Source organism: Oncorhynchus mykiss, chromosome 23, assembly GCF_057628025.1.
Source record: "Oncorhynchus mykiss isolate SJ-2025 chromosome 23, ASM5762802v1, whole genome shotgun sequence".
Classification (NCBI taxonomy): Eukaryota; Metazoa; Chordata; class Actinopteri; order Salmoniformes; family Salmonidae; genus Oncorhynchus; species Oncorhynchus mykiss.
The window spans coordinates 53,120,879-53,136,849 of record NC_143044.1 but is presented as its reverse complement, the minus strand read 5'-3'; the positions used below and the strand labels follow the sequence as shown (position 1 = coordinate 53,136,849).

The 15,971-nt window shown below is 34.9% G+C and overlaps 2 protein-coding genes across 4 annotated transcripts in view; both read right to left on the bottom strand.

Annotated features, from left to right (window-relative positions):
- Nucleotides 1-216: 216 nt before the first annotated feature.
- The window catches only part of LOC149972632 (butyrophilin subfamily 2 member A1-like), a 48,891-nt gene continuing 33,136 nt past the window's right edge, over nucleotides 217-15,971 (bottom strand). For all 3 annotated transcript variants that reach the window (XM_090217657.1, XM_090217658.1, XM_090217656.1), the window contains one exon: nucleotides 217-1,313. Coding sequence is in view for 1 of the 3 variants with exons in the window: in XM_090217656.1 (XP_090073782.1) it covers nucleotides 1,273-1,313 (41 nt within the window). In the remaining 2 variants the exon portion in view is untranslated. The remainder of the gene's footprint in view (nucleotides 1,314-15,971) is intronic.
- LOC110531647 (butyrophilin subfamily 2 member A1) overlaps nucleotides 1,114-15,971 on the bottom strand; it is a 96,050-nt gene continuing 81,192 nt past the window's right edge. Inside the window, exon 20 of the transcript XR_016491172.1 lies at nucleotides 1,114-1,313. The gene's annotated coding sequence lies outside the window, so the exon portion shown is untranslated. The remainder of the gene's footprint in view (nucleotides 1,314-15,971) is intronic.

Here is a 15,971-nt window from a genome sequence, read left to right as displayed (position 1 = left end):
CTTGAGACTAGGGACGGCCACTTGGGATGGCTACTTGAGACTTTGGATGGCCACTTGAGACTAGGGATGGCCACTTGAGACTAGGGATAGCCACCTGAGACTAGGTGACAGCCACCTGAGACTTGGGGCAGCCATTTGAGACTTGGGATGGCCATTTTAGACTAGGGATGCGGTAGTACACTAGTCTATCTGTTGACAATGATGGAGATAAAACTCTTTTAATCACACTTTATTTGGAAAATGTTATAATCAAATGATACATTCATACACATGTATTTTGTGTTGCTGCTAAATTCTTACCTAAATATTGAAGCACACAGCAGAATGGATACATAACAAATACTGTTAGAAAACACAGAGAATAAAAATATGTAGCACATTCTCCTCAAGACAGAACAGTCCAAGGGACGGGTGAAAGACACGTCAAAGATTCGTCAAACATTGACAAGAAATCAGTGGTCTGGGATAGTCCAGTACCAGCAGGCGTTCAGAACCATCCAATTTATCTTTCAACATTCCTACCTTTACCTCTCTGTCCTATCCAATAAACAATCAACTGGCCCAGTCTACAACAACAACAAAGACTGACAGGAAATCTGAGGACTCATGTACAGGTAGCCTAGTGGTTAGAGGCAGGTAGCCTAGTGGTTAGAGTGTTGGACTAGTAACCAGAAGGTTGCAAGATTGAATCCCTGAGCTGAATCCCTGAGCTGTAAAAATCTGTCGTTCTGCCCTTGAACAATACAGTTAACCCACTGTTCCTAGGCCTTCATTGAAAATAAGAATTTGTTCTTAACTGACTTGCCTAGTTAAATAAAGGTTAAATAAACTCTCTCCTATTGCTAACTGTTTATACCAGCCTGGTTTGTTTTAAAACAGTCAGTCAGTGACGTCTACAGGACAGATGACCACTGAGAGACTATCAATAATACCAGGGATGAAGAATGGAGCGTTTCTCAGTGAAGGAGCAGAATGTGCTCTTTATTTTTTTAATAGGTCGGGCTTTGACCCCTGGTATCATATAAACACACATAAGACATGGAGGAATGTGGAGAATTGCAGGAAATCAGCTATAAAACAGCTAAAGAAATCTCTGCCCCCATGCAAAATGTGTAGAATTGCAGGAAATCAGCTTTAAAACTGCAACATGTTCTCGTCGCCAACAAGAGGGGTGTGAACAGTTTGCGTGGGGTTGTGAGTTGGGGGGTTGATACTACGCTGATTCTCCATCTGATCCTTTGTCACCTAGGAAATGTGTGTCACCGGTCCGTCTCAAATAGGACTTGAGTATCCCTGGTCTAGAGTCACATCCTCTGTGGAGAGAAACATACATTATTAACACAATGACATCAACATCAGTCGTATAATACACTATGGTAAACACAATGACATCAACATCAGTGGTATAATACACTATGGTAAACACAATGACATCAACAATAGTGGTATAATAAACTACGATAAACACAATGACATCAACATCAGTGGCATAATACACTATGGTAAAGACAATGACATCATGACATCAACATCAGTGGTATAATACACTATGGTAAACACAATGACATCATGACATCAACATCAGTGGTATAATACACTATGGTAAACACAATGACATCATGACATCAACATCAGTGGTATAATACACTATGGTAAACACAATGACATCATGACATCAACATCAGTGGTATAATACACTATGGTAAACACTATGACATCATGACATCAACATCAGTGGTATAATACACTATGGAAAACACAATGACATCATCATCAGGGGTATAATACACTATGGTAAACACAATGACATCATCATCAGTGGGTATAATACACTATGGTAAACACAATGACATCAACATCAGTGGTATAATACACTATGGTAAACACAATGACATCAACAATAGTGGTATAATAAACTACGGTAAACACAATGACATCAACATCAGTGGCATAATACACTATGGTAAACACAATGACATCATGACATCAACATCAGTGGTATAATACACTATGGTAAACACAATGACATCAACATCAGTGGTATAATACACTATGGTAAACACAATGACATCATGACATCAATATCAGTGGTATAATACACTATGGTAAACACAATGACATCATGACATCAACATCAGTGGTATAATACACTATGGTAAACACAATGACATCATGACATCAACATCAGTGGTATAATACACTATGGTAAACACAATGACATCATGACATCAACATCAGTGGTATAATACACTATGGTAAACACAATGACATCATGACATCAACATCAGTGGTATAATACACTATGGTAAACACTATGACATCAACATCAGTGGTATAATACACTATGGTAAACACAATGACATCAACATCAGTGGTATAATACACTATGGTAAACACAATGACATCAACATCAGTGGTATAATACACTATGGTAAACACAATGACATCATGACATCAGTGGGTATAATACACTAAGGTAAACACAATGACATCAACATCAGTGGTATAATACACTATGGTAAACACAATGACATCATGACATCGACATCAGTGGTATAATACACTATGGTAAACACAATGACATCAACAATAGTGGTATAATGCACTATGGTAAACACAATGACATCATGACATCAACATCAGTGGTGTAATACACTATGGTAAACACAATGACATCATGACATCATGACATCAGAGGGTATAATACACTATGGTAAACACAATGACATCATGACATCAACATCAGTGGTATAATACACTATGGTAATCACAATGACATTATCATCATCAGTGGTGTATTACGCTATGGTAAACACAATGACGTCATGACATCAGTGGGTATAATACACTATGGTAAACACAATGACATCATGACATCAACATCAGTGGTATGATACACTATGGTAAACACAATGACATCAACATCAGTGGTATAATACACTATGGTAAACACAATGACATCAACATCAGTGGTACAATACACTATGGTAAACACAATGACATCATCATCAGGGGTATAATACACAATGGTAAACACAATGACATCATCATCAGTGGGTATAATACACTATGGTAAACACAATGACATCAACATCAGTGGTATAATACACTATGGTAAACACAATGACATCATGACATCAACATCAGTGGTATAATACACTATGGTAAACACAATGACATCAACATCAGTGGTATAATACACTATGGTAAACACAATGACGTCAACAATAGTGGTATAATAAACTACGATAAACACAATGACATCAACATCAGTGGCATAATACACTATGGTAAACACAATGACATCATGACATCAACATCAGTGGTATAATACACTATGGTAAACACAATGACATCATGACATCAACATCAGTGGTATAATACACTATGGTAAACACAATGACATCATGACATCAACATCAGTGGTATAATACACTATGGTAAACACTATGACATCATGACATCAACATCAGTGGTATAATACACTATGGAAAACACAATGACATCATCATCAGGGGTATAATACACTATGGTAAACACAATGACATCATCATCAGTGGGTATAATACACTATGGTAAACACAATGACATCAACATCAGTGGCATAATACACTATGGTAAACACAATGACATCATGACATCAACATCAGTGGTATAATACACTATGGTAAACACAATGACATCAACATCAGTGGTATAATACACTATGGTAAACACAATGACATCATGACATCAACATCAGTGGTGTAATACACTATGGTAAACACAATGACATCATGACATCAACATCAGTGGTATAATACACTATGGTAAACACAATGACATCATGACATCAACATCAGTGGTATAATACACTATGGTAAACACAATGACATCAACATCAGTGGTATAATACACTATGGTAAACACAATGACATCAACATCAGTGGTATAATACACTATGGTAAACACAATGACATCATGACATCAGTGGGTATAATACACTATGGTAAACACAATGACATCAACATCAGTGGTATAATACACTATGGTAAACACAATGACATCATGACATCGACATCAGTGGTATAATACACTATGGTAAACACAATGACATCATGATATCAACATCAGGTGTATGATACACTATGGTAAACACAATGACATCAACAATAGTGGTATAATGCACTATGGTAAACACAATGACATCATGACATCAACATCAGTGGTGTAATACACTATGGTAAACACAATGACATCATGACATCATGACATCAGAGGGTATAATACACTATGGTAAACACAATGACATCATGACATCAACATCAGTGGTATAATACACTATGGTAATCACAATGACATTATCATCATCAGTGGTGTATTACGCTATGGTAAACACAATGACGTCATGACATCAGTGGGTATAATACACTATGGTAAACACAATGACATCATGACATCAACATCAGTGGTATGATACACTATGGTAAACACAATGACATCAACATCAGTGGTATAATACACTATGGTAAACACAATGACATCAACATCAGTGGTACAATACACTATGGTAAACACAATGACATCATCATCAGGGGTATAATACACTATGGTAAACACAATGACATCATCATCAGTGGGTATAATACACTATGGTAAACACAATGACATCAACATCAGTGGTATAATACACTATGGAAAACACAATGACATCAACAATAGTGGTATAATAAACTACGATAAACACAATGACATCAACATCAGTGGCATAATACACTATGGTAAACACAATGACATCATGACATCAACATCAGTGGTATAATACACTATGGTAAACACAATGACATCATGACATCAACATCAGTGGTATAATACACTATGGTAAACACAATGACATCAACATCAGTGGTATAATACACTATGGTAAACACAATGACATCAACAATAGTGGTATAATAAACTACGATAAACACAATGACATCAACATCAGTGGCATAATACACTATGGTAAACACAATGACATCATGACATCAACATCAGTGGTATAATACACTATGGTAAACACAATGACATCATGACATCAACATCAGTGGTATAATACACTATGGTAAACACAATGACATCGTGACATCAACATCAGTGGTATAATACACTATGGTAAACACAATGACATCATGACATCAACATCAGTGGTATAATACACTATGGTAAACACTATGACATCATGACATCAACATCAGTGGTATAATACACTATGGAAAACACAATGACATCATCATCAGGGGTATAATACACTATGGTAAACACAATGACATCATCATCAGTGGGTATAATACACTATGGTAAACACAATGACATCAACATCAGTGGTATAATACACTATGGTAAACACAATGACATCATGACATCAACATCAGTGGTATAATACACTATGGTAAACACAATGACATCAACATCAGTGGTATAATACACTATGGTAAACACAATGACATCAACAATAGTGGTATAATAAACTACGATAAACACAATGACATCAACATCAGTGGCATAATACACTATGGTAAACACAATGACATCATGACATCAACATCAGTGGTATAATACACTATGGTAAACACAATGACATCATGACATCAACATCAGTGGTATAATACACTATGGTAAACACAATGACATCATGACATCAACATCAGTGGTATAATACACTATGGTAAACACAATGACATCATGACATCAACATCAGTGGTATAATACACTATGGTAAACACAATGACATCATGACATCAACATCAGTGGTATAATACACTATGGTAAACACTATGACATCATGACATCAACATCAGTGGTATAATACACTATGGAAAACACAATGACATCATCATCAGGGGTATAATACACTATGGTAAACACAATGACATCATCATCAGTGGGTATAATACACTATGGTAAACACAATGACATCAACATCAGTGGTATAATACACTATGGTAAACACAATGACATCATGACATCAACATCAGCGGTATAATACACTATGGTAAACACAATGACATCAACATCAGTGGTATAATACACTATGGTAAACACAATGACATCAACAATAGTGGTATAATAAACTACGGTAAACACAATGACATCAACATCAGTGGCATAATACACTATGGTAAACACAATGACATCAACATCAGTGGTATAATACACTATGGTAAACACAATGACATCAACATCAGTGGTATAATACACTGTGGTAAACACAATGACATCATGACATCAACATCAGTGGTGTAATACACTATGGTAAACACAATGACATCATGACATCAACATCAGTGGTATAATACACTATGGTAAACACAATGACATCATGACATCAACATCAGTGGTATAATACACTATGGTAAACACAATGACATCAACATCAGTGGTATAATACACTATGGTAAACACAATGACATCAACATCAGTGGTATAATACACTATGGTAAACACAATGACATCAACATCAGTGGTATAATACACTATGGTAAACACAATGACATCATGACATCGACATCAGTGGTATAATACACTATTGTAAACACAATGACATCATGATATCAACATCAGGTGTATGATACACTATGGTAAACACAATGACATCAACAATAGTGGTATAATGCACTATGGTAAACACAATGACATCATGACATCAACATCAGTGGTGTAATACACTATGGTAAACACAATGACATCATGACATCATGACATCAGAGGGTATAATACACTATGGTAAACACAATGACATCATGACATCAACATCAGTGGTATAATACACTATGGTAATCACAATGACATTATCATCATCAGTGGTGTATTACGCTATGGTAAACACAATGACGTCATGACATCAGTGGGTATAATACACTATGGTAAACACAATGACTTCATGACATCAACATCAGTGGTATGATACACTATGGTAAACACAATGACATCAACATCAGTGGTATAATACACTATGGTAAACACAATGACATCAACATCAGTGGTACAATACACTATGGTAAACACAATGACATCATCATCAGGGGTATAATACACTATGGTAAACACAATGACATCATCATCAGTGGGTATAATACACTATGGTAAACACAATGACATCAACATCAGTGGTATAATACACTATGGTAAACACAATGACATCAACAATAGTGGTATAATAAACTACGATAAACACAATGACATCAACATCAGTGGCATAATACACTATGGTAAACACAATGACATCATGACATCAACATCAGTGGTATGATACACTATGGTAAACACAATGACATCATGACATCAACATCAGTGGTATAATACACTATGGTAAACACAATGACATCAACATCAGTGGTATAATACACTATGGTAAACACAATGACATCAACAATAGTGGTATAATAAACTACGATAAACACAATGACATCAACATCAGTGGCATAATACACTATGGTAAACACAATGACATCATGACATCAACATCAGTGGTATAATACACTATGGTAAACACAATGACATCATGACATCAACATCAGTGGTATAATACACTATGGTAAACACAATGACATCAACATCAGTGGTATAATACACTATGGTAAACACAATGACATCAACAATAGTGGTATAATAAACTACGATAAACACAATGACATCAACATCAGTGGCATAATACACTATGGTAAACACAATGACATCATGACATCAACATCAGTGGTATAATACACTATGTTAAACACAATGACATCATGACATCAACATCAGTGGTATAATACACTATGGTAAACACAATGACATCATGACATCAACATCAGTGGCATAATACACTATGGTAAACACAATGACATCATGACATCAACATCAGTGGTATAATACACTATGGTAAACACAATGACATCATGACATCAACATCAGTGGTATAATACACTATGGTAAACACAATGACATCAACATCAGTGGTATAATACACTATGGTAAACACAATGACATCAACAATAGTGGTATAATAAACTACGATAAACACAATGACATCAACATCAGTGGCATAATACACTATGGTAAACACAATGACATCATGACATCAACATCAGTGGTATAATACACTATGTTAAACACAATGACATCATGACATCAACATCAGTGGTATAATACACTATGGTAAACACAATGACATCATGACATCAACATCAGTGGTATAATACACTATGGTAAACACTATGACATCATGACATCAACATCTGTGGTATAATACACTATGGTAAACACTATGACATCATGACATCAACATCAGTGGTATAATACACTATGGAAAACACAATGACATCATCATCAGGGGTATAATACACTATGGTAAACACAATGACATCATCATCAGTGGGTATAATACACTATGGTAAACACAATGACATCAACATCAGTGGTATAATACACTATGGTAAACACAATGACATCATGACATCAACATCAGTGGTATAATACACTATGGTAAACACAATGACATCAACATCAGTGGTATAATACACTATGGTAAACACAATGACATCAACAATAGTGGTATAATAAACTACGGTAAACACAATGACATCAACATCAGTGGCATAATACACTATGGTAAACACAATGACATCATGACATCAACATCAGTGGTATAATACACTATGGTAAACACAATGACATCAACATCAGTGGTATAATACACTATGGTAAACACAATGACATCATGACATCAGTGGGTATAATACACTATGGTAAACACAATGACATCAACAATAGTGGTATAATAAACTACGGTAAACACAATGACATCAACATCAGTGGCATAATACACTATGGTAAACACAATGACATCATGACATCAACATCAGTGGTATAATACACTATGGTAAACACAATGACATCAACATCAGTGGTATAATACACTATGGTAAACACAATGACATCATGACATCAACATCAGTGGTATAATACACTATGGTAAACACAATGACATCATGACATCAACATCAGTGGTATAATACACTATGGTAAACACAATGACATCATGACATCAACATCAGTGATATAATACACTATGGTAAACACAATGACATCAACATCAGTGGTATAATACACTATGGTAAACACAATGACATCATGACATCAACATCAGTGGTATAATACACTATGGTAAACACAATGACATCAACATCAGTGGTATAATACACTATGGTAAACACAATGACATCAACATCAGTGGTATAATACACTATGGTAAACACAATGACATCATGACATCAGTGGGTATAATACACTATGGTAAACACAATGACATCAACATCAGTGGTATAATACACTATGGTAAACACAATGACATCATGACATCGACATCAGTGGTATAATACACTATGGTAAACACAATGACATCATGATATCAACATCAGGTGTATGATACACTATGGTAAACACAATGACATCAACAATAGTGGTATAATGCACTATGGTAAACACAATGACATCATGACATCAACATCAGTGGTGTAATACACTATGGTAAACACAATGACATCATGACATCATGACATCAGAGGGTATAATACACTATGGTAAACACAATGACATCATGACATCAACATCAGTGGTATAATACACTATGGTAATCACAATGACATTATCATCATCAGTGGTGTATTACGCTATGGTAAACACAATGACGTCATGACATCAGTGGGTATAATACACTATGGTAAACACAATGACATCATGACATCAACATCAGTGGTATGATACACTATGGTAAACACAATGACATCAACATCAGTGGTATAATACACTATGGTAAACACAATGACATCAACATCAGTGGTACAATACACTATGGTAAACACAATGACATCATCATCAGGGGTATAATACACTATGGTAAACACAATGACATCATCATCAGTGGGTATAATACACTATGGTAAACACAATGACATCAACATCAGTGGTATAATACACTATGGAAAACACAATGACATCAACAATAGTGGTATAATAAACTACGATAAACACAATGACATCAACATCAGTGGCATAATACACTATGGTAAACACAATGACATCATGACATCAACATCAGTGGTATGATACACTATGGTAAACACAATGACATCATGACATCAACATCAGTGGTATACTACACTATGGTAAACACAATGACATCAACATCAGGCGTATAATACACTATGGTAAACACAATGACATCAACAATAGTGGTATAATAAACTACGATAAACACAATGACATCAACATCAGTGGCATAATACACTATGGTAAACACAATGACATCATGACATCAACATCAGTGGTATAATACACTATGGTAAACACAATGACATCATGACATCAACATCAGTGGTATAATACACTATGGTAAACACAATGACATCAACATCAGTGGTATAATACACTATGGTAAACACAATGACATCAACAATAGTGGTATAATAAACTACGATAAACACAATGACATCAACATCAGTGGCATAATACACTATGGTAAACACAATGACATCATGACATCAACATCAGTGGTATAATACACTATGGTAAACACAATGACATCATGACATCAACATCAGTGGTATAATACACTATGGTAAACACAATGACATCGTGACATCAACATCAGTGGTATAATACACTATGGTAAACACAATGACATCATGACATCAACATCAGTGGTATAATACACTATGGTAAACACTATGACATCATGACATCAACATCAGTGGTATAATACACTATGGAAAACACAATGACATCATCATCAGGGGTATAATACACTATGGTAAACACAATGACATCATCATCAGTGGGTATAATACACTATGGTAAACACAATGACATCAACATCAGTGGTATAATACACTATGGTAAACACAATGACATCATGACATCAACATCAGTGGTATAATACACTATGGTAAACACAATGACATCAACATCAGTGGTATAATACACTATGGTAAACACAATGACATCAACAATAGTGGTATAATAAACTACGATAAACACAATGACATCAACATCAGTGGCATAATACACTATGGTAAACACAATGACATCATGACATCAACATCAGTGGTATAATACACTATGGTAAACACAATGACATCATGACATCAACATCAGTGGTATAATACACTATGGTAAACACAATGACATCATGACATCAACATCAGTGGTATAATACACTATGGTAAACACAATGACATCATGACATCAACATCAGTGGTATAATACACTATGGTAAACACAATGACATCATGACATCAACATCAGTGGTATAATACACTATGGAAAACACAATGACATCATCATCAGGGGTATAATACACTATGGTAAACACAATGACATCATGACATCAACATCAGTGGTATAATACACTATGGTAAACACAATGACATCATGACATCAACATCAGTGGTATAATACACTATGGTAAACACAATGACATCATGACATCAACATCAGTGGTATAATACACTATGGTAAACACTATGACATCATGACATCAACATCAGTGGTATAATACACTATGGAAAACACAATGACATCATCATCAGGGGTATAATACACTATGGTAAACACAATGACATCATCATCAGTGGGTATAATACACTATGGTAAACACAATGACATCAACATCAGTGGTATAATACACTATGGTAAACACAATGACATCACGACATCAACATCAGCGGTATAATACACTATGGTAAACACAATGACATCAACATCAGTGGTATAATACACTATGGTAAACACAATGACATCAACAATAGTGGTATAATAAACTACGGTAAACACAATGACATCAACATCAGTGGCATAATACACTATGGTAAACACAATGACATCATGACATCAACATCAGTGGTATAATACACTATGGTAAACACAATGACATCAACATCAGTGGTATAATACACTGTGGTAAACACAATGACATCATGACATCAACATCAGTGGTGTAATACACTATGGTAAACACAATGACATCATGACATCAACATCAGTGGTATAATACACTATGGTAAACACAATGACATCATGACATCAACATCAGTGGTATAATACACTATGGTAAACACAATGACATCAACATCAGTGGTATAATACACTATGGTAAACACAATGACATCAACATCAGTGGTATAATACACTATGGTAAACACAATGACATCATGACATCGACATCAGTGGTATAATACACTATTGTAAACACAATGACATCATGATATCAACATCAGGTGTATGATACACTATGGTAAACACAATGACATCAACAATAGTGGTATAATGCACTATGGTAAACACAATGACATCATGACATCAACATCAGTGGTGTAATACACTATGGTAAACACAATGACATCATGACATCATGACATCAGAGGGTATAATACACTATGGTAAACTCAATGACATCATGACATCAACATCAGTGGTATAATACACTATGGTAATCACAATGACATTATCATCATCAGTGGTGTATTACGCTATGGTAAACACAATGACGTCATGACATCAGTGGGTATAATACACTATGGTAAACACAATGACATCATGACATCAACATCAGTGGTATGATACACTATGGTAAACACAATGACATCAACATCAGTGGTATAATACACTATGGTAAACACAATGACATCAACATCAGTGGTACAATACACTATGGTAAACACAATGACATCATCATCAGGGGTATAATACACTATGGTAAACACAATGACATCATCATCAGTGGGTATAATACACTATGGTAAACACAATGACATCAACATCAGTGGTATAATACACTATGGTAAACACAATGACATCAACAATAGTGGTATAATAAACTACGATAAACACAATGACATCAACATCAGTGGCATAATACACTATGGTAAACACAATGACATCATGACATCAACATCAGTGGTATGATACACTATGGTAAACACAATGACATCATGACATCAACATCAGTGGTATAATACACTATGGTAAACACAATGACATCAACATCAGTGGTATAATACACTATGGTAAACACAATGACATCAACAATAGTGGTATAATAAACTACGATAAACACAATGACATCAACATCAGTGGCATAATACACTATGGTAAACACAATGACATCATGACATCAACATCAGTGGTATAATACACTATGGTAAACACAATGACATCATGACATCAACATCAGTGGTATAATACACTATGGTAAACACAATGACATCAACATCAGTGGTATAATACACTATGGTAAACACAATGACATCAACAATAGTGGTATAATAAACTACGATAAACACAATGACATCAACATCAGTGGCATAATACACTATGGTAAACACAATGACATCATGACATCAACATCAGTGGTATAATACACTATGTTAAACACAATGACATCATGACATCAACATCAGTGGTATAATACACTATGGTAAACACAATGACATCATGACATCAACATCAGTGGTATAATACACTATGGTAAACACTATGACATCATGACATCAACATCTGTGGTATAATACACTATGGTAAACACTATGACATCATGACATCAACATCAGTGGTATAATACACTATGGAAAACACAATGACATCATCATCAGGGGTATAATACACTATGGTAAACACAATGACATCATCATCAGTGGGTATAATACACTATGGTAAACACAATGACATCAACATCAGTGGTATAATACACTATGGTAAACACAATGACATCATGACATCAACATCAGTGGTATAATACACTATGGTAAACACAATGACATCAACATCAGTGGTATAATACACTATGGTAAACACAATGACATCAACAATAGTGGTATAATAAACTACGGTAAACACAATGACATCAACATCAGTGGCATAATACACTATGGTAAACACAATGACATCATGACATCAACATCAGTGGTATAATACACTATGGTAAACACAATGACATCAACATCAGTGGTATAATACACTATGGTAAACACAATGACATCATGACATCAGTGGGTATAATACACTATGGTAAACACAATGACATCAACAATAGTGGTATAATAAACTACGGTAAACACAATGACATCAACATCAGTGGCATAATACACTATGGTAAACACAATGACATCATGACATCAACATCAGTGGTATAATACACTATGGTAAACACAATGACATCAACATCAGTGGTATAATACACTATGGTAAACACAATGACATCATGACATCAACATCAGTGGTATAATACACTATGGTAAACACAATGACATCATGACATCAACATCAGTGGTATAATACACTATGGTAAACACAATGACATCATGACATCAACATCAGTGGTATAATACACTATGGTAAACACAATGACATCAACATCAGTGGTATAATACACTATGGTAAACACAATGACATCAACAATAGTGGTATAATAAACTACGATAAACACAATGACATCAACATCAGTGGCATAATACACTATGGTAAACACAATGACATCATGACATCAACATCAGTGGTATAATACACTATGGTAAACACAATGACATCATGACATCAACATCAGTGGTATAATACACTATGGTAATCACAATGACATTATCATCATCAGTGGTGTATTACGCTATGGTAAACACAATGACGTCATGACATCAGTGGGTATAATACACTAAGGTAAACACAATGACATCATCATCAGTGGTATAATACACTATGGTAAACACAATGACATCATGACATCAACATCAGTGGTATGATACACTATGGTAAACACAATGACATCAACATCAGTGGTATAATACACTATGGTAAACACAATGACATCAACATCAGTGGTATAATACACTATGGTAAACACAATGACATCATCATCAGGGGTATAATACACTATGGTAAACACAATGACATCATCATCAGGGGTATAATACACTATGGTAAACACAATGACATCATGACATCATCATCAGTGGGTATAATACACTATGGTAAACACAATGACATCAACATCAGTGGTACAATACACTATGGTAAACACAATGACATCAACATCAGTGGTACAATACACTATGGTAAACACAATGACATCATGACATCAGTGGGTATAATACACTATGGTAAACACAATGACATCAACATCAGTGGTATAATACACTATGGTAAACACAATGACATCAACATCAGTGGTATAAAACACTATGGTAAACACAATGACATCAACATCAGTGGTATAATACACTATGGTAAACACAATGACATCAACATCAGTGGTATAATACACTATGGTAAACACAATGACATCATGACATCAACATCAGTGGTATAATACACTATGGTAAACACAATGACATCATGACATCAGTGGGTATTTTTTATACAAGTGCAGGACAACATGTTACTGTATTGATATCTGACACATCATGCTTCACTATTAGTGGTCCATGTGTGACTGAGTTAGAGATAACAGGACATCATATAGCACTTTTCATTAAGTCATATGACTGAGGTAGTATCAATGTCATGTGTATAGGTGGCAGGTAAGTCAGGCGCAGGAGAATCGAACTTGGTATAAATGGAGTAGTTTAATAACGTAAAATAAAACTCCAAAACCAAAGTACATAATAAATAAAAGAGGGTACAAGAACCCGTTGCGCACCAATACATGAATCCTCTGACAAGGACATGTGTGTCCATCCCACTCCGCCATTCATTGATTTATTAAGCAAAAAGCACAAAATAACTACTTCTCTAACATCGTTTAAGCTACAAACATTAAAACGTGAAACTAGTATTCACTGTAAATGCAATAATGCAACTTTTGACAAATCTGATACTTTGACCACTTTGCAACAACTTAGACAGAGTTAGGGTTTACATCTTTGTTTACTTCTCTGCTCCTCAAATCTGGCATTTGAACCAAAAATGATTAGCATATATAT